Source organism: Bombina bombina, chromosome 5 (assembly GCF_027579735.1).
Source record: "Bombina bombina isolate aBomBom1 chromosome 5, aBomBom1.pri, whole genome shotgun sequence".
Classification (NCBI taxonomy): Eukaryota; Metazoa; Chordata; class Amphibia; order Anura; family Bombinatoridae; genus Bombina; species Bombina bombina.
This window is the reverse complement of record NC_069503.1, coordinates 428,974,613-429,002,287: the sequence shown is the minus strand read 5'-3', so window position 1 is coordinate 429,002,287 and position 27,675 is coordinate 428,974,613. Positions and strand designations below refer to the sequence as shown.

The 27,675-nt window shown below is 36.1% G+C and overlaps 1 protein-coding gene across 1 annotated transcript in view; it reads left to right on the top strand.

The window, feature by feature from the left end:
* The first annotated feature begins 11,862 nt into the window (after window positions 1–11,862).
* Window positions 11,863–27,675, top strand: part of GASK1A (golgi associated kinase 1A) — a 130,232-nt gene continuing 114,419 nt past the window's right edge. Inside the window, exon 1 of the mRNA XM_053715747.1 lies at window positions 11,863–12,133. Within this exon, the coding sequence (XP_053571722.1) occupies window positions 11,863–12,133 (271 nt within the window). The remainder of the gene's footprint in view (window positions 12,134–27,675) is intronic.

Genomic DNA, 27,675 nt, shown 5'->3' with positions numbered 1-27,675 from the left:
AAGAAAAAGTAGGTTTCAGCCATTTTCATCAGGTGTTTAATGTCCCTTTAATGGGATAGGAAAGTCATAATTAAACTTGCATAATTAATATAGAGCATTTTATTTTAAGACACTTTTAAATTCACTTCTATTTTCTTTGTTCTCTTAGTATCCATTGTTGAAAAAGAATATGTACATATCCTGAACTAGTGGGAGCCAGCTAGTGATTGGTGCCTGCACAAATTTGTCTATTGTGATTGTCTGACTAGATGTGTTCAGCTAGCTCTCAGTAGTGCATTGCTGCTCCTTAAAGGGATATGAAACCCACTTTTTTTCTTTCATGATTCAGATAGAGCATGCAATTTTAAGCAACTTTCTAATTTACTCCTGATATAATTTTTTTTCATTCTCTTGGTATCTTTATTTAAAAAGCAGGAATGTAGAATGTAAGCTTAGGAGCCGGCCCATTTTTGGTTCAGCACCCAGCAAGAATTACCAATGTGCTGAACCAAAAATGGATTAGATCCTAAGCTTACATTCCTGCTTTAAAAAAATAAAGATAGCAAGAGAACGAAGAAAAATTCCTGCTTTAAAAAAATAAAGATAGCAAGAGAACGAAGAAAAATTGATAATAGGAGTAAATTAGAAAGTTGCTTAAAATTGCATGCTCTATCTGAATCATGAAAGAAAAAAATATTGGGTTTAATATCTCTTTAAAGGGACATTATACACTCATTTTTTCTTTGGATAAATGTTTTGTAGATAATCTATTGATATAGCCCATAAATTTTTTTTTTTTTTTTTTTTTTTTTTTTTAAATATATAGTTTTGCTTATTTTTAAATAACATTGCTCTGATTTTCAGACTCCTAACCAAGCCCCAAAGTTTTATGAGAATACCTTCAACTACCTTCTCCAACTTGGTCCTGTTTGTGTAAAGGGTCTTTTCATATGCAAAAGAAGGGGGAGGGGGGAGTGTCTTATTTGCCACTTGCAGTGGGCTTTCCAGCTACCTTTTCAACAGAGCCAAACTGACAGCTTCTAAGTAAGTTTTTAAACGGTTTTATACTGGATTTTTATATCAGTATCTGTGCATCTTATTCTTTATAGCACTGTCTATTACATGCAGTTATATGAAAATGAGTGTATACTGTCCCTTTAAGCAAATAATATCATAGGAATGAAGCAGATTTGATAATAGAAGTCAATTGGATAGTTGTTTAAAATGATATGTTCTATCTGAAGCCTAAAATAAATAAAAATGGGTTTCATGTCCCTTTAAGATTATACATGCAAAATAGCAATTGGTCTAAGCTCAGGATTCTTGACATGTCACTCCAGCTGCAGATGTGGAATGAGTAGATTCTTTGTTCCTTCACATGTTGCAATGTGTTTATTACAGTATGACCATATCAAAGGAATGTGCATCTCATTAGCATTGTCATTTCTGCCAGATGTTTCAAGATCTAAAGATAACAGCAGTTTGTCTTATTTTCAAAACTGATGCTAATATGAGTAGACACATTATATATGTGTGACAGTGTACATTTATATTTATGTTATGTTACAAAGTTAAAATATATGGTGATCTTTTCTTGTATCAGTGTGACTTTATATATCTGGGACTACTGCTTTGTGAGTGCTTTAATTATCATGGGCAGAATATGGGTAACGGGATAAAAGAGAAAACCTCTTAGTTTTGCAACAGACTATAAATTGGGACAGATGTTCATCTAATTTGAGTACAATTCTTGAATACAGAATGTACAGTAACAGATTCAGGTGAGCCAATGAGGAACGCTAGGAACAATCAAAAAAGTCCCACGACATGCGGCAAATATCAGTAGTAGTGAAAATGTAGGACACAATCAGTAACTTTGTAAAGGTTTTTATTAGACTAAAGTCGCAGCAAAGAAACCAAGTTTTATTTTCATACAACAAATCTCAGGAACTTTGAATGAGCATTGATAGGGGCATACAACAAAACATCACATAGAACTAGAGACAATATATAACATTTTGGTTGTACTGCTCCATTTTTTCTTTAAAAAAATATCTTGAAACATCTGCCTTTGATGAATTTGTTTAGATTTCAGAGCATCTATATTGAACAGATGCTACATGAGCGTTTAGATAGCTTAAAGGGACACTGAACCCAATTTTTTTCTTTTGTAATTCAGAAAGAGCATGCAATTTTAAGCACATTTCTAATTTACTCCTATTATCAATTTTTCTTCGTTCTCTTGCTATCATTATTTGAAAAAGAAGGCATCTAAGCTTTTTTTTGGTTTCAGTACTCTGGACAGCACTTTTTTATTGGTGGATGAATTTATCCACTAATCAGCAAGGACAACCCAGGTTGTTCACCAAAAATGGGCCGGCATCTAAACTTACATTCTTGCATTTCAAATAAAGATACCAAAAGAATGAAGAAAATTTGATAATAGGAATAAATTAGAAAGTTGCTTAAAATTTCATGCTTTATCTGAATCACAAAATAATTTTTTTGGGTACAGTGTCCCTTTAAATACAACGGAATAAAAGTAGTTTTTTTTTCTTTTCCTTTCATGGCCCAGAACTTTAGCACACTGACTCCCAAGCAAATGTATCCACAGATACAGGAAGCTATAAGCTGTAACATCGGGTACACAGACAGAATAGATCGACTGATCTTATTTACAAGAAATAATTCAGTTTATCCATGTTTTCAAAATCCCTGCATTAAAGGGACAGTCTACACCATAATTTTTATTGTTTAAAAAGATAGATAATCCCTTAATTACCCAATCCACAGTTTTGCATAACCAACACGATTATATGAATACATTTTTTACCTCTGTGATTACCTTGTATCTAAGTCTCTTCAGACTGCCCCCTTATTTCACTTCTTCTGACAGACTTGCATTTTAGCCAATCAGTGCTAGGTAACTCCAAGGGTGTGAGCACAATGTTATCTATATGGCACACATGAACTTATTGTGAAAAAAAATGTCCAAATGCATTCAGATAAGAGGCGGCCTTCAAGGGCTTAGAAATTGGCATATGAGCCTACCTAGTTTTCAACTAAGAATACCAAGAGAACAAAGTAAAATTGATGATAAAAGTAAATTGGAAAGTTGTTTAGAATTACATGCCCTATCTGAATCATGAAAGTTTATTTTTGACTAGACTGTCCCTTTAATACACACCATTATTACTTAAGTCAGGGTTCAGCATTCATTTTTATAGCTACTTTAATACTTAGTATCCAGCGCAATATCACATTTGTTTTCATTTACTATAAAAGATGTTGCTTCAACTGTTTTGCCAAGTAACCCCGAGATTTGCAAACCACAGAGGTACTGACATTGTATACTGTGTGCAGTAAATCTCAAGATTAGGAGTTAGCATAAAGGGCTCAATTTATCAAGTCTTATCCTGCTCTACGACTGCCGGTTCTCACAAAAGAACCTGCAGTCAGTATTTATCAAGCAGCGGTCATCATACTGCTGCTTCCTACACTCTTCTTTAACTTTTAGGTGGAGAATTTAAATCTCCGTGGTCTTGTGCAATATTCTGTCTGCCCAGAGGCGAGCTGCGGCAGACAGGGGTGCAAATGTACGCCCCTGTCCGCTGTAGCTTGATATATCGAGCCCAAACTAGCATGTGGAATTAATGCAAGACAAAGACATGGGTAAGCAAAATCTAGATCATTTATTTATCAACTTTAAACTCTCATAACACCAACTGAATAAAAGAGAAATATTAGTGTAAACATAAAATACTGTGCATAAACAGAGCATTTTATTTGTAAACAAATCCTTTCTTTTTTACCTGCAAAATACATAACCTATAGGCATGTACATTAGTTTTCAGAGGAATGATAAAAATTATACATTTTCTTCCTATTTTTTACATTTGCGAGAAATAAAATAAACTAATGGCCCCTGTAACAAACAAACAAATGTACATGACAAAAAAAATGTATTGGTTCAATTATGCAGCTAAAACTTGTAGTTCAATTAGGCAGGAAAGCCTTCAAATGCACACTATCCAGTAACGATCCAGCAATGTATTTCTCAGTTGAAAGATATCTATGTCAGCCAATAAGTTTAGCTTTATTTTTTTTCTTTGGCAATCCTGGCCTAATAAAAAAAAAGTTGTGATGCTAGCCTGTAACAGTAGCAGAAGCTATTACTTTAACCCCTTTACGCCATCCTAACAGCGATGGGCTGTAACACACTTAGGACAGAAAGGAACGTTTAAAGTATTTTGGCGTCCTGCTCCCCTGCTCGATGAGTAAACTGAAGATCTGACTCGGGGATGTGCCTGGCAACGTAGGCAGTCCTCCAGAATCCAATCAGAGGCGTTGGAGTCACATGATTGCTGCGATCATCACGTGACTTTCATTTTTTCGATTTGTCTACTTCAGAACTGCGTTCCGATCTTTTCCACTTGCCCTTGACCGGAAGGGGTTAAGCTGATATCCAGCTGCTCCTCTGCTACCCTTAAAGGGAAAGTCTACACCAGAATTTTTAATGTTTTAAAAGATAGATAATCCCTTTATTACCCATTCCCCAGTTTTGCATAACCAATACAGTTATATTAATACACTTTTCACCTCTGTGATTACCTTGTATCTAAGCGATTGCCCCCTTATTTCAGTTCTTTTGACAGACTTGCATTTTAGCCAATCAGTGCTGACTCCTAGGTAACTCCACGGGCGTGAGCACAATGTCATCTATATGGTACACGTGAACTAATACCCTCTAGTTGTGAAAAACCTGTCAAAATGCATTCAGATAAGAGGCGGCCTTCAAGGGCTAAGAAATTAGAGAAAAGAGAGAAGAGGCGCCAAATGGTGTGTATCGTTTTGAATTCAGTAGGCCTTGCCCCCAAATAAAAACTACTTACAAAATTTCCAGCACTTGAGAAGTGCCACACATGCCTTCTGAACTGTTAGCAGCCGTCCAGCTAGCTGAAATGTATCAGAACTGCGTCTATACTGTGCTGTTTAAGACAAAAAAACACAAAAGTGCCACAATAGTGTGTATCAGTGTGATCATTTGATATAGCGCAACAAATGTAATGTACTCACAAGATGTAAGGCACTTGAGAAGTGCCACAAGAGCCTCCTGGACACTTGTCAGCTGTCCAGCTCACTGATAGCATCGATCCCAGGTTCACTTGTTCGGCTTACACATGGGCTCCAATGCAGCACACTTAGATCTCCCCGCAGCTCAGTGTTCAGATGAGTGCAAGTCTGGCTACCAATATTGGGTGTGCAAAGTTGCTAGAAATAGCCGTGCTACTTGTACTGATTAGTTTAAAAATATATATTTATTAAAAACAATGTTACACTACGCGTTTCTCGGTTACTTAGACCGCTTCCTCAGGTGTAATTTCAGATACAAAGTAGCAAAATTTTATAGCCCCATATCGGCGTCTATCCCGACCCAGGGCGCATGCGTGAGCAACTAAAAAAACCTTAGCCAATCAGTGCCTAAGTTCGATTTGTCTCTGATGTAATAGGTTCTCACTAGGGGGCTTGGTTAATGACGTGCCCGCTATCGTCTGTTTGATGTTTATTATCAGCACACATGATAGTTTTAAACTGACGGATAAACAAATCGTAAGTATTGTATTACCAAGTGGTACTGACTCCCTAGTATTTATAGTATTAACTATTTTTGGCACCAATTCACTAGAGTTAGTTGATCATGCATTTACATATAGTAAAAAATTAATATAAAAACATACTCAAAATACAAATGTTATCATTCTTGTCTATACATCTATATGCATTATCTGATTTTAAAACCGCTGTGATCGGACAGATAACCATATACTAGACTGATAATGAAAGTTAATAATATAACATAAAATATAAATTATTCTAAAGTATAAACATAAATCAAATGATATATATCGAATAAATTATAACATGACTGTTGCTATCATTGACAAATATTGCAACTATTAATATATAGGTCTTATATTTTAATTAAAAGCGGCCATGTCTATATTTTCGTTTAAGCCATGGGGTTGGAGAGTCTTAAGCTTCCAAATCCAAAATGTCTCTCTCTGTCTTAGATGGGTTAACCTATTCCTACCCCATTTGGGAGCAATCTGTTCTAATGGAAAAATATTAAAAAGATCAGTTTGTCCGTCATGACAGTTTTTACTGTGTCTTGGAACACTATGGTTGGCCACCCCATTCTTTATATTTCTATTATGTTCCCCCCATCTCTTTTTTAGGGGTCTTGAGGACCTACCAATGTACTGAATTCCACATTGACATTCAAGGAGATATACCACATAACTTGAATCACAAGTGAATCTAGAATTTATTTCAAATTCTTCCTTTGTGGAAGCAGATTGAAATTTGATCCTATTACCTGAAGTATATTTGCAAAGACCACAGTTCGGTCGATTACATCTGTAAAAACCCCTTTTGCCCATTGGCCAACTATTTGTGGTGGTTCTTGTGTTGCTCCCTTTAATATATTTCTTCATTACCACCTTGCTTGGTGCTAATTTATTTTTTAGTGTAGGAGCTCTCTTGAAAGTGCAGATAGGGAACTCTTCTAAAATGTTTTTAAGAATGCAGTCATTTCTTAAAATATACCAATGTTTACACAAAATGTGTTTAATTTTATGGTGGTTACTATTGAATTTGGTGATAAATCTTAAATTGTTAGATTTGGGCTGTGTATTTGTGGATTTATTAACACTATTGTCATTAATATTCATAATGCCTTCATTTTTCTTTTTAAAAAATTCCTCTCTATCTTTAATCCTAGCTTTTCTATAACCTTCTTCAATTAGGACTCTTGGGTATCCTTTTTCTAGAAATCTTGATCTTAGAGTCTCTGCCTGATCATCATAACTATTTAAAGTAGTACAATTTCTGCGTATCCTGGAAAACTGGTTATACGGTATATTTTTAACCCAGGCTTTGTAATGATTGCTTTTATAGTTTAAATAGCTATTTGTATCAACTGATTTGAAATATGTTTTGGTGGTTACTCGTCCATTTGCATCCCAGCTCAATATTAGATCCAGAAATTCTATGGAGTTCTTATTAATATTTGATGTTAATTTAAGGCCCATATTGTTGTTATTTAAAGATATAATAAATTCCTTTGCGGAGTCTTCAGTGCCATCCCATATCAGTAACAGGTCATCAATGAAACGGCCATAGTACACCAGGCCTGCCCCCAAAGGAGACTTGTATATATAATTCTCCTCAAATACTCCCATAAAAAGATTCGCAAAACTGGGGGCAAACCTGGTGCCCATGGCCGTTCCCTTGATTTGTAAAAAAAACCTTTCCTGGTACACAAAATAATTGTGTTTTAACACAAAAGATATGGCCTCTAGTAAAAACTGTCTTTGACGGTAGATATTGATCTCTTTTTAAAAACTTATCTATTGCTTCTAGGCCTAGATTGTGACAGATGTTTGAATATAAAGAGGATACATCACATGTACACCAGATGAGATCTCGCCCTGCTTTTTCAATTTTGGAGATCTTCGATATAAGGTCTGGAGTATCTTTGATATAAGATTCTAGACCCATAACCGTTTTTTTCAGATAGGTGTCTACATACTCGGATAAATTGCAAGTAAGATTTCCGATACCAGAAATAATAGGTCTCCCTGGTGGACACTTTGGGTCTTTGTGTATTTTCGGAAGATGGTAATAATATGCCAAATTTGGTGACATGGGTATCAAATAATCTCTCTCTTTTTTATTTAGAATTCCTTCTGAAAAGCCTTTATCTATTAGTTTGGTGAGTTTAGCCAAATATGTTAATGTGGGATTAAAACTCAATTCCCTATAATAACAAGGATCTAACAGAATTTTATCGGCTTCTGCAATATAATCTGACATATCTTGTAGAACCACCCCTCCCCCCTTGTCCGCCTGCCTAATGACTATATCTTTATTCTTTGCCAAATTGGCCAGAGCCTTGTATTCAAATTTATTCAAATTATAGTTATTGATTTCAAGGTTCATAGTTCCAAACTCTTCTAACACTAGATTTTGAAAAAGAGTAATATTGGGACATGTAGTTGGGGGATTAAAATTGGAACTGGGTACTAGATTAGAATGTATGTAATCATCGAACAGTGATTCACAAAATTCTTCAGGTTCACAATAAACAATATCTCTAGTAGGTCTTTCAGGCATGTCATTTGTAATGATAGGCAATTGATTTGATGACTTTAATTTTTTATCACAAAAATATCTTTGTAAATTTAACTTTCTGATAAACCTATTGAGGTCAACAAACAACTCAAACATATTATGTTTGTTGGAAGGACAAAATGAAAGTCCTCTGCTTAAAATACAGATCTCCTCATTGGTTAAGGTGTGACTAGATAAATTAAAGATACCTTCTTTCATTTTCGCAAGTTTTTGTTTTTTGGTTGATTTTGCTCTACCTCTGCAGCCACGCTTGCGTAGCTTCTTTTTCTTGGGGTTGACCCTGGGATATATTCCTCTCTTATAGGTGTTCTGTCTAATTGTTTCAGGTGCATGGGTAACCTTCTCTGATTCGACTGAAAAGGATTTTGTTGTTTGTGCATCTGAAAAACCTGAGTATTTCCAGGTTCAAAAAAATCTTCCCTATTGTCTAATCTATGATTATATGTATGATGAGATCTATTCTGTGATCTATTCTGTTCCTCATAATTTCTAGGTTCCTTCATTGAATTGCCACTCTGTGGCTCTCTATATTCATAGTAAACATTAGGGGATTCAGTTCTCTTTCTATAGTTATTGGAGTAAAAATTCCCCATATGATTTTCTGATCCCTTACTTTTATCCACGTAATCTCTTCTATGGTTATTCCCTGATTGGTAGTTATTTTGCCAATAATTTCCATTTTTGAAATTGTAGTTCCCTTTGTAGTTTATATTTTTCTTCTTATCTTTAGGTTTTTTGTAATAGTTTACCCTATTCCAGTTTGGGGAACTGACCGCTAACTGGTCTCTCTGATTTGTCAGTATGGGATTGCTCTCAATATTGGGCTCTGTTGTTACATCTATATTATCTGTTGGTTGAGTTCTATATATACATCCCTCCAGGTAATCTTTTTCATCTCTTGCTAATTTTTTAATTTTTATTTTAATTAATTTTTTCTGGAATGCATCAGATTTTTCTGTGACTTCCTTGATTTTAGCAGTATACTCTGGATGTTGTTCGTATTTGTTTAATAGTGATTGTAATTTCTCTATCTCAATTTCAATATTATTTAAAAGAGTGCTCCTGAATTCTATTAAAAGATCTATCAATTTTAGTGAACAGTTTGTAAGTTGTTCTTGCCATTTAATCGTTAGTTCATTATCTTGTGTGAATGAGCACACTTTGGATAACCTTAATCCTCTCGGTATATGACCTTTTGCTTTATATTTTTTCAAAGTATCAATATCCCACCAGTGTCTGTGTTCACATTTTTAAAGCTTCTTCAAGTTTATGTAGAAGCTGTGAAAAAGTGAGTTCCTCGTCATCCCTAGATAATTCCTCAAGTGGAGTGTCTAAATTGCTAAGTGTGTGTCGAAAATGTATTCTTTGTTCCTTGCTTTGCATTGTAATGCAAGTTTCTAAACAAGGAAGAAAAAAGAGTGTATTTGTGCTGTGTAAAAAAACAACAGTGTGTTAGCTGTGATACATAAGGTAATCTATAAATTTGCCTTGTAATATCCAATAAAACTATTAGATATATTCTATTCAAAGTGAAATACAACTATGGAGTATATGGTGATACTGTGTATAACATATATATTTAAATCTCTATGGTCGCTCTCTAACAAAAGCCAGCAATCATCAAATGAAAATTAATAGAAATAAAATTAGAGGCGCCCTTAATTACTAGCAATGTTCCGCCAGTACTAATGTGCAATAGTGCTGCAAAACTGTCATAGAAAAAGTTGTAAATATTGTCAATAATACAACAAGAACAGTAATAAAGAACAACCTACAAATAAATTTAAAACTTGTTAGGTTAAGAGTATCTTCATATGATATAGTTTGCTATAATGAATAAACTATCTCTTTAACAATGTGTAATATGATAGTCCACACTCTCAGAGGTATTTATAATCTCCAGGCCGCAATCTCATTCCAGAAAGGTGTTGGCAATCACAGGTTCTGTTCAAAAAAGAGAAAAGAGAGAAGAGGCGCCAAATGGTGTGTATCGTTTTGAATTCAGTAGGCCTTGCCCCCAAATAAAAACTACTTACAAAATTTCCAGCACTTGAGAAGTGCCACACATGCCTTCTGAACTGTTAGCAGCCGTCCAGCTAGCTGAAATGTATCAGAACTGCGTCTATACTGTGCTGTTTAAGACAAAAAAACACAAAAGTGCCACAATAGTGTGTATCAGTGTGATCATTTGATATAGCGCAACAAATGTAATGTACTCACAAGATGTAAGGCACTTGAGAAGTGCCACAAGAGCCTCCTGGACACTTGTCAGCTGTCCAGCTCACTGATAGCATCGATCCCAGGTTCACTTGTTTGGCTTACACATGGGCTCCAATGCAGCACACTTAGATCTCCCCGCAGCTCAGTGTTCAGATGAGTGCAAGTCTGGCTACCAATATTGGGTGTGCATATGAGCCTACCTAGGTTTATCATTCAACTAAAAATACCAAGAAATTCCTAACAACCCCAGAAGCAAATATGAGATAGAATGAAAATACATATTTTTGTCTATGCACATGTCTAATAATCAGAGTCGTGTTCCTGTGACATTCCAGGAGAGGATACAGCTGGTGAGCCAATGAGGAATGCTAGGAACAATCAAACAAGTCCCACAACATGTGGCAAATATCAGTAATAGTACTAGAAATGCAATGCTAAAGGTCACCTAATCCAACACAAACAGTCTGAAGTATCGTAGCTGTGGTGGATCAAACCGCTAAATATCCCAAGGACGAATAGAAGAGCAGGCAATACAGAGCAAGAAAAATAAAATATTCAATTTATTTATACATCCATTAAAAATATATCCAACAAACGGACATTAAGGGCAACAGTCTGACACGTTTCGCGACCCCTAGGGGTGCTTATTTATAGACCAGGTCATTCTCAGTAGTGCATGCTTTTTTGTTTAGAAAAAAGCGATCCCAAGAACAAAATAATATATAAAAAGTCAATTCTTTATTTGAAAATTAAAACACATGGGCATCAAAAAAATAGCGTGAAGAAGCAAAGAGCAGGTCTTACGCGTTTCGGCAGGGTTCAGCCGTAATCATAGACCATACATGCTCACAGGTGATACAGGTTTATATATCTTACACAAATTACCCATTGGTTAAAACATCACACGCCTTCTAGACACCATTTAAAGGGATCATCACACAAAAAATATATATTTAAGGCATATTAACACCTATGCTCAATGGCTATGACTGGAATATAAAAAACTAATTCTAAATAAATACATATATACATATACATAAAGGGGTAATTAGAAGAAATCGATAGATAGTAAAGTGATACTAAACATTTCATATGCATAAAAGACATTAAAGATATTAGAGTAGAATAAACTTTTTGAATAGATAAATGGAGAGATCACTACAGCTCATGTAAGGTATCAAAAAAATATATACACATATAAACACAGGTAGCTCGATATCTCACATAAAGATAATTCATTCAAAATTATAAACATATATATCTAAAAATCGATTTGCATGAAATTCATAGTTAATTCTCCCAAAAATTAATAAGATCATTTTCGGAATTGAACCCATCAGGTTTCAGTGTGCACAGTTTATGGATCCAATAGACCTCCTGACGAGCCAAAATGGGCTATTTATCCCCACCTCTAGGGTTTTTGTTAATAATTTCTATGGCATTCCATACAAAACTGCACACATTGCCATGATGGATATCAATAAAATGACTAGCAAGATCCGAGCAATGATACTCATTCCTGATGTATCCCAGGTGTTCGCGTATACGAGTACGAATATCACGGGTAGTCATACCCACGTACTGAATTTTGTGTTCCGTGCAACCAATGAGATACACCACGAACGAAGAAGAGCAATTAATACATCCTCTAGTATCAAACACCTGGTTCGTGACATAAGAACTAAAGGAACTACCTATCTTGACATGTTCGCAAGCTTTACAGTTCTTTCCACATCTATAGGTTCCATTATGTCTTAGCCAGGAACTTTGACTAACAGGTTTACATAACTGGCTTGGTGAAATCAAATTGCCAAGTGTAAGATTCTTTCTATAGGTAAACCTACATCCTCCTTTAACCACATCTTTTAGAACATCATCTCCATACAATATAGGTAAATACTTTTTAACTATATTACAAATTTGGTAATATTGGTTAGAGTACCTGGTAATAAAATTAGGTTTATTACCAAATTGAGTTTTTCTACTACTGGATTTACCAGCTCCCAAAAGGAGACTACTTCTGTCACTCTGTGCTGCATATTCCTGGGCCTGTTTAATAACCTTATTACAATAGCCCCGTTTGCGGAGTCTAGCACCCAAATTTTTACATTCAGAGTTAAAGACTTGTTCATTAGAGCAAATTCTTCTAGTCCTCAAGAACTGTCCCTTCGCTATGCCCTGAAATACATGTTTCGGGTGAGAACTAGATGAATGTAAGATTGAGTTTCCAGCAATGGGTTTACGAAACAACCGAGTCTCAATTTTCCAAACCAGTTATATTAATACACTTTTTACCTCTGTGATTATCTTGTATCTATGCCTTAATAAACTGCCCCCTTATTTCAGTTATTTTGACAGACTTGCATTTTAGCCGAACAGTGCTGACTCCTAGGTAACTCTACGTGCGTGAGCACAGAGTTATCTATATGACACAAAAGAACTAACACCCTCTAGTGGTGAAAAACTATTAAAAAGCATTCAGGTAATAAGTGGCCTTCAAGGGCTCAGAAATTAGCATATGAACCTCCTAGGTTTAGCTTTCAACTAAAAATACCAAGAGAACAAAGCATAATTGGTGATAAAAGTAAATTGGAAAGTTTTATAAAATTACATGCGCTAAAAGTTTATTTTTGACTAGACTGTTTTTTTTGGTACAGACTGTCCCTTTATATAACAAAAACATTAACATATAGTTGTATGTATGTTACCTTTCAGAATTGAAAATACTACTTACATCAAATAGCAGTACATAAAATACAAGCCAAAACAATGATACATTCAATTCAACGTAAAACTAGGTCAGTCACATATATTTTTTACTTATAACAGAGAATAAATAAAATTTGCATTCATACAACACAAATTTATGATCAAAATTTTAACTTTACAGCATCTTTATTGGCAAATTCATGAATCAATTAAACAATGGGAATGTTATGTATTAACACATTTTTAACAGAGCGTAGAGAGAGATGAGTTAATTTTGTTTGTAACTCAGTGAAACAGGTTATTCCTGATGTGATTTAATTTGTAAAATAACTGTTCATCTACTTTTGTGCCAAAAATTGATAATTAAATTCCTAATGCAATGTATTTATTGAAAAAAAATATAACTTGATTTCTTAAAATTTGTGCAGCAACTAATGAAATAACGGTTTTCCTTTCAGGAAACAAATCTTGAAAATAACAACATTTTGTAAAACTTATTTTTGGAGATTTGTAGGGAACATTTCAACCAATGTTTCCCTTTGGAAACAATTTCATCTTCAGATACAGATCTGTCAACTAGAAAACAAAATGTTTTATGATGTGATTCAGGCACATTGACAACAAGGCAACTTGATAATTTCTTTTTTTTTTTTATTAACCTTTTTATAATAATATATTAATAATAAAAAAAACTTGGTTTCTGCATTTGTCTGAATTTGAATTTAAAATTATGCTTTCACAGCTTTCACTGTTAACTTTACCCATCAAAAATACTTTTTGTTCATTGACCCTGTATGACATTATATAAAGATTTTTGAGTAAGTATTTTTTTTGCTAAATTCTCAAATTTGTGAATCAGTGGCATTACCAGGGAGTGCGCTAGCTCCCCCCTGCATAAGAGCTGCCCCATGTGCCCTCCATCTGTGATGCCCCCTTGATTTTTCGCAACCACTCTGTGGTTGGCTTCCGAGCCCTACCCATTCATGACTACGCCCCTCTCAAACCATACCCTGGCCCAGCCTACATCCTGCCTGGTCCAAACCCTCCCATTGCAGCCCTGACTACGGCACAACCAGTCCCATTCCTTTCATGTGCCCCACCTACAAAATGCTGGTGCGCCTCAATCATTTGCACCCCCCCTTCATAACAAATTTCTAGCAATTCCACTGAAGCAAATAAGACAAAGGATGGAAGTAAAGATTTATTATTGTACATAATTCAGTGCTGGGCTGCTGTAAAGCTATATTAATAACATGAATATTTTGGAGAATGTCACTTCAAATGACAAACATCAGAACTATTTCAAAATTATTATTATTATTTTTTAAGAGCCTTTGCATCATAAACAGTAGCAGGTGGCTATTGCTCACTTTCAATTATACCCAATAAAGCTTGATGAATTCCAGTCTAGGGCAACAGCAAGTTGCATGTTTATTCAGTTACATATAAACAGGGAACCTACCGCATGTTGCCGTTAAACATTGTAATGGGCTTGAGCACATTCTCTCTTTCAGACACTTTTGACTTTAGTATTCATTTCAGTTATTTAAAGGGACACTCTGAAACAAAAGGCTGTTTTCTTTTCAGGGTGGGATTATATGTTTAAGCCCTTTGCTGTGTTTATACACATTTACATTGCTGGTTATTTTTTCATCTGCCCGATAGCTGTTACAATTGCTGTTAAAAAAGATCTTGCAGCTGGCTACAAAGTTGTTGGAATACCCTTTTGTGCTAGAAGCATTACAGAAGCTAAATTGCCTTTGAAGTCAAAGGCCTAGATTTAGAGTTTTGTCAGTAACGACCCGCGTAGCTAACCCTGGCTTTTTTCTGGCCGCACCTTTTAAATACCTCTGGTATTGAGAGTTCACAGAATGGCTGCGTTAGGCTCCAAAAAGGGAGCGTACAGGCATATTTACCGCCACTGAAACTCTCGATACCAGAGTTGCTTACGGACGCGGCCAGCTTCAAAAACGTTCTCGTGCACGATTCCCCCATAGAAAACAATGGTGCTGTTTGAGCTGAAAAAAAACCTAACACCTGCAAAAAAGCCGCGTTCAGCTCCTAACGCAGCCCCATTGTTTTCTATGGGGAAACACTTCCTACGTCTGCACCTAACACCCTAACATGTACCCCGAGTCTAAACACCCCTAGCATTACACTTATTAACCCCTAATCTGCCGCCCCCGCTATCGCTGACCCCTGCATATTATTAATAACCCCTAATCTGCTGCTCCGTAAACCGCCGCTACTTACATTATCCCTATGTACCCCTAATCTGCTGCCCCTAACACCGCCGACCCCTATATTATATTAATTAACCCCTAATCTGCCCCCCACAACGTCGCCTCCACCTGCCTACACTTATTAACCCCTAATCTGCCGAGCGGACCGCACCGCTATTATAATAAAGTTATTAACCCCTAATCCGCCTCACTAACCCTATAATAAATAGTATTAACCCCTAATCTGCCCTCCCTAACATCGCCGACACCTAACTTCAAGTATTAACCCCTAATCTGTCGACTGGAGCTCACCGCTATTCTAATAAATGTATTAACCCCTAAAGCTAAGTCTAACCCTAACACTAACACCCCCCTAAATTAAATATAATTTAAATCTAACAAAATAAATTAACTCTTATTAAATAAATTATTCCTATTTAAAGCTAAATACTTACCTGTAAAATAAATCCTAATATAGCTACAATATAAATTATATTTATATTATAGCTATTTTAGGATTTATATTTATTTTACAGGTAACTTTGTATTTATTTTAACCAGGTACAATAGCTATTAAATAGTTAAGAACTATTTAATAGCTAAAATAGTTAAAATAATTACAAAATTACCTGTAAAATAAATCCTAACCTAAGTTACAATTATACCTAACACTACACTATCAATAAATTAATTACATACAATATCTACAATTAACTACAATTAAACCTAACACTACACTATCAATACATTAATTAAATGCAATATCTACAAATAAATACAATGAAATAAACTAACTAAAGTACAAAAAATAAAAAAGAACTAAGTTACAAAAAATAAAAAAATATTTACAAACATCAAAAAAATATTACAACAATTTAAAACTAATTAAACCTACTCTAAGCCCCCTAATAAAATAACAAAGACCCCCAAAATAAAAAAATGCCCTACCCTATTCTAAATTACAAAAGTTCAAAGCTCTTTTACCTTACCAGCCCTGAACAGGGCCCTTTGCGGGGCATGCCCCAAAGAATTCAGCTCTTTTGCCTGTAAAAAAAAAACACATACAATACCCCCCCCCAACATTACAACCCACCACGCACATACCCCTAATCTAACCCAAACCCCCCTTAAATAAACCTAACACTAAGCCCCTGAAGATCTTCCTACCTTATCTTCACCATACCAGGTTCACCGATCGATCCAGAAGAGCTCCTCCGATGTCTTGATCCAAGCCCAAGCGGGGTGCTGAAGAGGTCCATGATCCGGCTGAAGTCTTCATCCAAGCGGGAGCTGAAGAGGTCCATGATCCGGCTGAAGTCTTCTATCAACGGCATCTTCAATCTTCTTTCTTCCGGATACCATGTTCATCCCGCCGACGCGGAACATCCATCTTCACCGACGACTTCCCTTAATCGGAATTAAGGTAGGAAAATTCTGATTGGCTGATGGAATCAGCCAATCAGAATCAAGTTCAATCCGATTGGCTGATTGAATCAGCCAATCGGATTGAACTTGATTCTGATTGGCTGATTCCATCAGCCAATCAGAATTTTCCTACCTTAATTCCGATTGGCTGATAGAATCCTATCAGCCAATCGGAATTCGAGGGACGCCATCTTGGATGACGTCCCTTAAAGGAACCGTCATTCGTCGAGAAGTCGTCGGAAGAAGAAGATGGGTCCGCGGTGGAGGTCTTCAAGATGGAGCCGGTCCTCATCGGATGAAGATAGAAGATGCCACTTGGAAGAAGATGGTTGCCGGTCCGGATCTACTCTTCTTCCCGGATAGGATGAAGACTTTGGACCCTCTTCTGGACTTCTTCAGCCGTCGGATGATGGATGTCTAGCTCCCGCTTGGGCTTGGATGAAGATTTTGGAGCCAGAACGGATCGGTGATACCCGGTGAGGTGAAGATAAGGTAGGAAGATCTTCAGGGGCTTAGTGTTAGGTTTATTTAAGGGGGGTTTGGGTTAGATTAGGGGTATGTGGGTGGTGGGTTGTAATGTTGGGGGGGTATTGTATGTGTTTTTTACAGGCAAAAGAGCTGAATTTCTTGGGGCATGCCCCGCAAAGGGCCCTGTTCAGGGCTGGTAAGGTAAAAGAGCTTTGAACTTTTGTAATTTAGAATAGGGTAGGGCATTTTTTTTTATTTTGGGGGGCTTTGTTATTTTATTAGGGGGCTTAGAGTAGGTGTAATTAGTTTAAAATTGTTGTAATATTTTTCTAATGTTTGTAAATATTTTTTTATTTTTTGTAACTTAGTTCTTTTTTATTTTTTGTACTTTAGTTAGTTTATTTAATTGTATTTATTTGTAGATATTGTATTTAATTTATTTATTGATAGTGTAGTGTTAGGTTTAATTGTAACTTAGGTTAGGATTTATTTTACAGGTAAATTTGTAATTATTTTAACTATTTTAGCTATTAAATAGTTCTTAACTATTTAATAGCTATTGTACCTGGTTAAAATAAATACAAAGTTACCTGTAAAATAAATATAAATCCTAAAATAGCTATAATATAAATATAATTTATATTGTAGCTATATTAGGGTTTATTTTACAGGTAAGTATTTAGCTTTAAATAGGAATAATTTATTTAATAAGAGTTAATTTATTTCGTTAGATATAAATTATATTTAACTTAGGGGGGTGTTAGGGTTAGGGTTAGACTTAGCTTTAGGGGTTAATCCATTTTTTACAGTAGCGGCGAGATTCGGTCGGCAGATTAGGGGTTAATAAGTGTAGGCAGGTGGAGGCGACGTTGAGGGGGGGCAGGTTAGGGGTTAATAAATATAATATAGGGGTCGGCGGTGTTAGGGGCAGCAGATTAGGGGTACATAAGTATAACGTAGGTGGCGGTCGGCAGATTAGGGGTTAAAAAAATTTAATCGAGTGGCGGCTATGTGGGGGGACCTCGGTTTAGGGGTACATAGGTAGTTTATGGGTGTTAGTGTACTTTAGAGCACAGTAGTTAAGAGCTTTATAAACCGGCGTTAGCCCAGAAAGCTCTTAACTACTGACTTTTTTCTGCGGCTGGAGTTTTGTCGTTAGATTTCTAACGCTCACTTCAGACACGACTCCAGTATCAAAACTCCAGTATCAAAACTTTCAGTATAGGTTGGGAAATCATAAGCTAAATTAGCTATTTCAAAAGCCAAAATAGGAGTAAAGGAGCTACTTGTAAACAATTTAGTACACCCCAGCAGATACAATGGATCATTGGGAACAATTTAAATGGGAGATACTTTTTGGGTTAACTCTCCCTTTAATAATGAGGCCTGTTCTGCAAGTGAAAAACTTTGAGTTATAATATCTCTAGAGAGATTTGTGGAGAATACCTCCCATTTTTGCAGAAAAACTTCAACATGAGCCCTCCCTCAATAGTTAACAAGAACTTTATAGAGACCTGAAATAGAGAAGGAACCATTATCATAATTTTTAATTACCTTATCAAGTTTCCCAAGCCTCAAAATGCCTATAAATACACCCCTCACCACACCCACAATTCAGTTTAACGAATAGCCAAGTAGTGGGGTGAAAAAATATAAGGAGTAAAAAAGCATACAAAAAGAGGAACTGGAAATAAAATTGTGCTTTTTATACAAAAATCATAACCACCATAAAAAGGGTGGGCCTCATGGACTCTTGTCAATATGAACAAATTAAGACTCCAAGGAGGAGAGATTGATTTAACAACAGGCTTGATACGAACCAAAGCCTGAACAAAACAGTGAATATCAGGACGTTTAGCAATCTTTCTATGAAATAAAACAGAAAGAGCAGAGATTTGTCCCTTCAAGGTACTTGCAGACAAACCTTTATCCAAACCATCCTGAAGAAACTGCAAAATTCTAGGAATCCTAAAAGAATGTCAAGAAAATTTATGAGAAAAACACCATGAAATATAGGTTTTCCAAACCCGATAATTATAAATCTTCCTTGAATCAGACTTACGAGCCAGTAGCATAGTATTAATCACCGAGTCAGAGAAACCTCTATGATTAAGTACTAAGCGTTCAAATTCCATACCTTCAAATTTAGCGATTTGAGATCCTGATGGAAAAACGGCCCTTGAGACAGAAGGTCTGGCCTTAAAAGAAGTGGCCAAGGTTGGCAACTGGACATCCGGACAAGGTCTGCATACCAAAACTTGTAAGGCCAGGCTGGTGCTATCAGAAACACATACAATTGTTCCAATATGATCTTGGAGTTCACCATTGGAAGAAGAACTAGAGGCGGAAGAATGTAAGCAGGTTGGTAAAACCAAGGAACTGCTAATGCATCCACCATCTCCGCCTAAGGATCCTGGAACTGGAAAGGTACCTGGGAAGCTTCTTGTTTAGATGGGAAGCCATCAGATCTATTTCCGGGAGACCCCACATCTGTACAATCTGACAAAATACATCTGGATGGAGAGACCACTCCCCTGGATGTAAAGACTGACAACTGAGATAATCTGCTTCCCAATTGTCTACACCTGGGAAATGTATCGCAGAAATTAGACAAGATTTGGATTCTGCCCAAGAAAGTATCCGAGATATTTTTTTCATCGCTTTTTTTAATAGAGGCCAAGCCTGAAGAGCCCTGAAAATAGCACGGCGTTCAAAAATATTGATTGGTAACCTCGCCTCTTGAGGATTTCAAACTCCTTGTGCTGTCAGAGACCCGCAGACAGCTCCCCAACCTGTGAGACTTGCATCTGTTGAAATCACAGTCCAGGAAGGACCAACAAAAGAGGCCCCTTGAAGAATCCGATGATGGTCCAACCACCAGGACAGAGAGAGTTGATTGTTAGGATTTAAGTATATCATCTGTGATATCCGAGTATAATCCCTGCACCATTGATTCAGCATGCAAAGCTGCAGAGGTCTCATGAGAACGAGCAAAGAGGATCATGTCCAATGCTGCAGTTATGAGACCTAAAACTTCCATGCACATAGCCACTGAAGGGAATGATCAAGGCTGAAGGTTTTGACAGACAGAAACCAATTTAATGTGTCTCTTGTCTGTTAGATTCAGTGTCCATGACTCTGTCTTTATCTGGAAACCTTAAAAGGTGACCCTTGTTTGAGGAATCAAGGAACTCTTTGGTAAATTGATCCTCCAACCATGTCTTTGAAGAAACAACACAAGTTGATTTGTGTGAGATTCTGCTAAATGAAAAGATTGAGCCAGTACCAATATATCGTCCAAATAAGGAAACACCACAATACACTGCTCTGTGATTACAGATAGAAGGGCACCAAGAACCTTCGAAAAGATTCTTGGAGCTGTTGCTAGGCCAAATGGAAGAGCCACAAATTGTTAATGCTGGTCTAGAAAAGAGAATCTCAGAAACTGATAGTGGGCTGGATGAATCAGAATGTGGAGATATGCATCCTGTAAGTCTATTGATGACATGTAATGACATTGATGAACAAAAGGCAGAATAGTCCTTAGTCATCATCTTGAAAGTTGGGACTCTTACAAATTGATTCAAAAACTTCAGATCCAGAACTGGTCTAACAGAATTTTCCTTCTTCGGGACAATGAATAGATTTGAATAAAAACCCAGACCCTGTTCCAGAATTGGAACTGGTACAATTACTCCTGAAAGCTCTAGATCTGAAACACAATTTAGAAAAGCCTGAGCTTTCACAGGATTTGTTGGAACGTGAGAGAGAAAAAATGTTCTCACAGGAGGTCTTATTCTGAAACCTATTCGATGCTCCTGAGAGACAATTTTCTGAATGCAATGATTTTGAATAGAACCTGCCCAAACGTCTAGAAATAATTTCAATCTGCCCCCCCACCAGCAGAACTGGATCAAGGGCCGCACCTTCATGCAGTCTTGGGGGCTGGCTTTGGTTTCTTATAAGGCTTGGATTTATTCCAACTCAAGGGTGGCTTCCAATTGGAGCCAGAGTCTTTAGGGGAAGGAGTGTTTTTCTGTTCTCTATTCTGACGAAAGGAATGAAACCGATTAGAAGCTTTAAATTTGCCCTTAGACTTTTTATCTTGAGGCAAAAAAACTCCCTTCCCCCCTGTAATAGTGGAAATAATAGAATCCAACTGGGAACCAAACAAATTATTAACCTTGAATGATAGAGATAGTAGCCTAGATTTAGATACCATGTCAGCATTCCATGATTTAAGCCATAAAGCTCTTCTAGCTAAAATAGCCAAAAACATAGATTTAACATTAATCTTGATGATATAAAAAATAGAATCACAGATAAAATGATTAGCATGTTGACGCTAACGAACAATGCTATGCAAATCAGAATATTTTTCCCGTTGTGCTAAGCTATCCAATCAAAAAGTTGATGCTGCCGCAGCATCGGCCATGGAAATGGCAGGTCTGAGAATATAGCCAGAATGCAAATAATCTTTCCTTAGATAAGAGATTCAATCTTCCTATCTAAAGAATCATTAAAAGAAGTACTATCTTCCATAGGAATAGTAGTACGTTTAGCAAGAGTAGAAATAGCCTCATCAACCTTAGGGACTTTTCCCCAAAACTCTAATTCAGCCACTGGCAAAGGATACAACTTTTTAAACCTTGAAGGAACAAAAGAAGTACCAGGCTTAGACCATTCCTTAGCAATCACATCAGAAATAGCATCAGGAACAGGAAAAACCTCAGGAGTAGGAGGTTTATAGACAGAATTTAAACGTTTACTGGATTTATTATCAAGAGGACCAGACTCCTCAATATCCAAAGTTATCAACACTTCTTTTATCAAAGAACGAATATACTCAATCTTAAATAGATAAGATGATTTATCAGTGTCAATGTCTGAAGTAGGATCTTCTGAGTCAGAGAGATCCTCATCAGAGGAGGATATATCAGTATGTTGCCGGTCATTACAAATTTCATCAGTATTATGAGAAGTTTTAAAAGACCTTTTACATTTATTTGAAAGCGGTATAGCAGCCATAGCCTTCTGTATCGCATCAGCAATATAATTTTTCATATCAACAGGGATATCATGTACTTTAGATGTTTAAGGAACAACAGATACTTTACTAGCACTAATAGAAACCTTTTCTGCATGCAAAAGCTTATCATGACAACTGTTACACACTACAGCTGGAGATATAATCTCTTCTCCACTAGCTTACAACAGATACACTTAGCTTTGGTAGAACTGTGTTCAGGCAGCACGGTTCCTACAGCAGCTTCTGAGACAGGATCAGATTGAGACATCTTAAAAAAAGTAAAATGTAAAAAATAAAATTTAAACAGAAATATCTTATTTCCAAAAATAGCAGTTTCAGGAATGGGGAAAAATGCAAATGCTAAAATTGGCAAAAAAAGCAAATAGCATAGCCCTCTGAGAATAAAGAAGGCAAGGAGCATATAAGAAGTGAGGTAAAATAAAACTATTTTTTTTGGCGCCAAGTATGGCGCACAACGCAAAAGGAAGTTGAGAATGTTTTTTGCGCCAACAAATAACCTAGCGTCAATTAAGATGCAGGAAATGACGTACTTGCGTCATTACAGACGCACATTCGCGCAAAAAAATCCTCGCACCAAGAATGGCGCAATAAATAACAGCATTTTGCGCCCTCACGAGCCTAATTTGCCTGCAAGCTTTTTAAAGAAAATACAAGTCAAATTAAAAAAAAAAGACTATACCCCAGGTATAACAAACATCCTAAAACATGATTCCCATAACGAAACTGCCAGACTGCAAAGGGAAATACACATAGACCTGACTCATGGCAAATATAGGTAAAATACATATATTTAAAACTTTATACATAAAGCGACAAACCATAGCTGAGAGTGTCTTAAATAATGATACATACTTACCAAAAGACACCCATCCACAGATAGCCAAATCAGTACTGAAAACTATCAGCAGAGGTAATGGTATATAAGAGTATATCGTCGATCTGAAAAGGGAGGTAGGAGATGAATTCCTACGACCGATAACAGAGAACCTTTGAAAAGATTTCCTGCGAGGAAAAGCATAAAATCAAATAGGTGATACTCTCTTCACATCCCTCTGACAAACACTGTACTCCGAGAGGAATTGGGCTTCAGAATGCTTAGAAGCGCTTATCATAGAAGAAATCATAAAAATCAAGCACAAACTTACGTCACCACCTCCATAGGAGGAAAAGGTATTTTAACTGTGTGTTTATACCTGTTGTGGGGGTTAAACACAAAGCGTTGCAGCACTGTTAGTAATAAAATTAGAGCTTGTCACAATAAAGGCCCTTTATAAAGGTTATTAAATATGTTGTTAACTTGTACTTGGATGTCTATTGAGTCAATCTTAGGGGGTATTTGCAAAACAAATACAGGGTTATAGCTGATAGGGACTATACTCTGACCCCCCCTCCTTTAATAGAAACTACCAAGTTGCTGCATGTTAAATGAAACTGGGGTTTAAGTTATGTTTACATCTATAGAAAATATGTACTGTATGCATTTGTAATACTGAGGTACCATGTAACACTGCAGCACACATTTAGCTGTAAGTACCGAGCAGCAGCCAGACTTAAAGGGACATGAAACCCAAAAATGATTTAATGATTATGATAGAGCATACAATTAAACAGAACATATTTTGTATTTATTTATATTATCAAGTGTATTTCATTCTCATGGTATACTATGTTGAAGAGCATACCTAGGTAGCTAGCAAGCATATGTCTGGTGCACTATATGGCAGCAGTTTTGCAAGAATTCATTTAACAATGTTATATATTGAACAAACACCGCTGTGATCAAGTATTAAAGTGTGTAACATGGTGAAAAGTATTTATCCTCCAGACAGTGCATGCTACCTAGTCATGCTCTTTAACAAAGGATACAATGAGAACAAAGTAAATGTGGTTTCATGCCCCTTAATTTACATTTTTCCTTTCTATCTTTTAACATTTATAATGTAAACTGACTCATGGTAAGCTATGGTCACTAATGCAGAAACTACCTGCTCTACCTAGTTAGTATATGTAGATTTTGTTGTATATAATGATAGACTTTTAATATTATTGTATAATCTCTGGTGGTTTATGGTTGATTTTTTTTTATTTTTTTTTTGCCTTCAAATCCTTTTGTCTATAGAAAAAGACAGGACTTTTACTTTGAAGGACGTTATTCACCACAAACGTTTCACTCTGGCAGACCCCTTTTGAAACCTCTCCCAGCCCCCTCCTATGCCTCACCTCAATCCCACCCTTTCTCCTGTAAGGAGGCTGGTTTGGGCTGGCTGCTTGGTCTTCAGGCTGCAGAAAGTAATGAGTGAGGCATGCAGTCTGTACTATAGCAAAATATTACACTTCCCAGGGGAATCAAGTTATCCATGAAAAGCTAAAGTTTGTTAGCTGATAGGCTGCAGGCTTTACACAAATGTAACTTAGCAGCAAGAGTGTGAATGCAAAACCTTTTTTGTGCAGAGTAAGCATGAAGTAAGGAAAGAGCACAGCTTATAAACAGACCCGTTGCAGATTGAAAGCATCTGGATGATATTTACAAGAGAGGAGGACCTGAGTATAAGCCTCTGATACTGCATGAAGCACAACCTTCCTGAGAAAGGAAACAAAGCCAGACACTGCCTGTCTATGGAAGGGAGAAGAAGGGGACCAGATTGCTTATGCCCATGGAAGACTGTGCATTGATCCCCAAGGCTCCATAAGAAATGGTAGGGACTATCTGTGGCTGGCAATCTTATGTGTATATGAGCTAATCAGGCAGCGCTATTTGTCAGCTGGAAGCTTTTGTCATACACGTGTTAGATAACCCCTTCACTGCCAGAGGTGATAAGGGAAGGGCAATTACATTTACACCACTGAAGTCATCTACTAAATGAGCCACGAGGGTTTCATTTCTACTATGTACTTTATTGTGCTTTGTTCAACTCTACTTCTTTTTTTAAACTGTATTTATATTTTCTCTATAGTTTTGCCATAAATTAGGTGTTAAATTTAACCCTTTATCTCAATTTTCAACATTTAAGAGTGCGCTCAGAAATATTTGTTATATTAGATTGAGGCTCATTAAATATACTATGGCAAACATGGTAAAGTAGTAGATTGCTGGTTTTGCTAAACGAGGGTTGTTAAATCTGATGGTTTCATCAAATTGTAAGATTGTTCATGATTTAGCTACAAAGCAGACGATACATTGTAAATTTGATGTTTAAACTATAACTTTATTACAAGAAGATACAAAAGTGAAAAATATTGAAGTATATGTGATTCAGTCTGCTGTCTTAAATATGTGTGTAGTCAAAATAACAGCTGACCTTGTGATATTGATAATTAGTTTGACTCCCACTGCTCTGCTACAGTAGACTGTATTTTAGACTGTAAGTCTATATTCTTTATATTGTATCCCTTTTATTGCCAAGCAGTGCATTGCCTTTTTGGAAAGTAAGTGGTTAAATTGTCTTGTTATATTGCAAAGCATTCATAGAGCCTCCAAAGTAATTTATAGACCAGCAGTCTATATTAAATACATAACAATTTGTGGGTTTCACCTATGTATGTATTTCAGCCTATGTGTAATATACATAAAGACCCACTTAGGGTATTATTCTATGCATCAGGTGCTAGCAGGTCCAATTACAGAATAGATATGATTAGAACTATGATACTATTACTACAATAATCATCTAACTATGGAAGCACATTTGGATGTCCTGTCATTGATTTATGTAATCATTTGGACTGAGTGTTCTAGTGGGATGTTTGAAGTCTTACAAATACTGAATGCAGATTTATTTATAAAAATCAGAGCTGGTAAAGTGATTGTTCAAGCTCCTGCCCCAGAGAAGACTGGGAAACCCATTAACGCACTTCCCAGGTTACAGGCAGAAAAAAAAAGTAAATTGAAAGACTCCACTTTCCACTGTTTCTCAGCTCCTGGATGTCTCTGTGGAAATATTTTCTTTTCCTCTGGCAAATGGTGAAGTTATTAACTCTATATTGGCTATCTTGTGCATCAATCATTCTGCCTGACCTAACAAAGTACACATATCTGTCAAAAGACCCATGTATTTTTCTTATAATAGATTGTAATTTAATCATGAACCACAGCCAAGCGTTTAGAGGGGAAAAAATATAAAGAAAAAGCACCTAAATATATTAAACAAAATCAAATGTGCACTGTCTTGTCATAAAATTTTACCTTTTTAACCACTTAGAGACATGACCATTTTTCAATTTTCTTACCCTTAAAGAGACACTGAACCCAATTTTTTTTTATTTCATGGTTCAGATAGAGCATGACATTTTAAGCAACTTTCTAATTTACTCCTATTATCAATGTTTCTTTGTTCTCTTGCTATCTTTATTTTAAAAGCAGGAATGTAAATTTAAGCAGCCAGCTCATTTTAGGTTCAGCACCATGGATAGCGCTTGCTTATTGGAGGCTTACATTTACCTGCCAATAAGCAAGCATAACCTAGGTTCTCAACTAAAAATTGGCCAGCTCCTATGCATCACATTCCTGCTTTTTAGATAGCAAGAGAATGAAGAAAAATTGATAATAGGAGTAAATTAGAAAGTTGCTTAAAATTGCATGATCTATCTGAATAATGAAAGAAAAAAATTTGGGTTTAGTGTCCCTTTAAAGACCAGGGCTATTTTTACATTTCTGCTGTGTTTGTGTTTAGCTGTAATTTTCCTCTTCCTCATTTACTGTACCCACACATATTATATACTGTTTTTCTTGCCATTAAATGGACTTTATAAAGATACCATTATTTTCATCATATCATATAATTTACTATAAAAAATATAAAACATGATGAAAAAAAATGGAAAAAACACAATTTTTCTAACTTTGACCCCCAAAATCTGTTACACATCTACAACCACCAAAAAACACCCATGCTAAATAGTTTCTAAATTTTGTCCTGAGTTTAGAAATATCAAATAATTACATGTTCTTTGCTTTTTCTGCAAGTTATAGGGCAATAAGTGTAAGTAGCACTTTGCTGTTTCCAAACCATTTTTTTTCAAAATGTGCATAAGTTACATTGTAACACTAATATCTGTCAGGCAAGGTATTGATCTAGGCCCATTTTGGTATATTTCATGCAACCATTTCACTGCCAAATGCGATCAAATAAAAAAAAAGAGTTAACTTTTTTTACTAACTTTTTCACAAACTTTAGGTTTCTTACTGAAATTATTTACAAACAGCTTGTCTGCTCAAAAATAGCAGACATATATGACTTTGGTGTTGCGTTTTGGCAAATAGAAGGACGCTAAATGCTGCTGCGCACCACACTTGTATTATGCCCAGCAGTGAAGGGGTTCATTTTAGCTTTAGTGTAGAGATCAGCCTCCGACCTGAAACATCCCATCCCCTGAGCCCTCCCCCACCTCACAATTGTCACCGCCATCTTA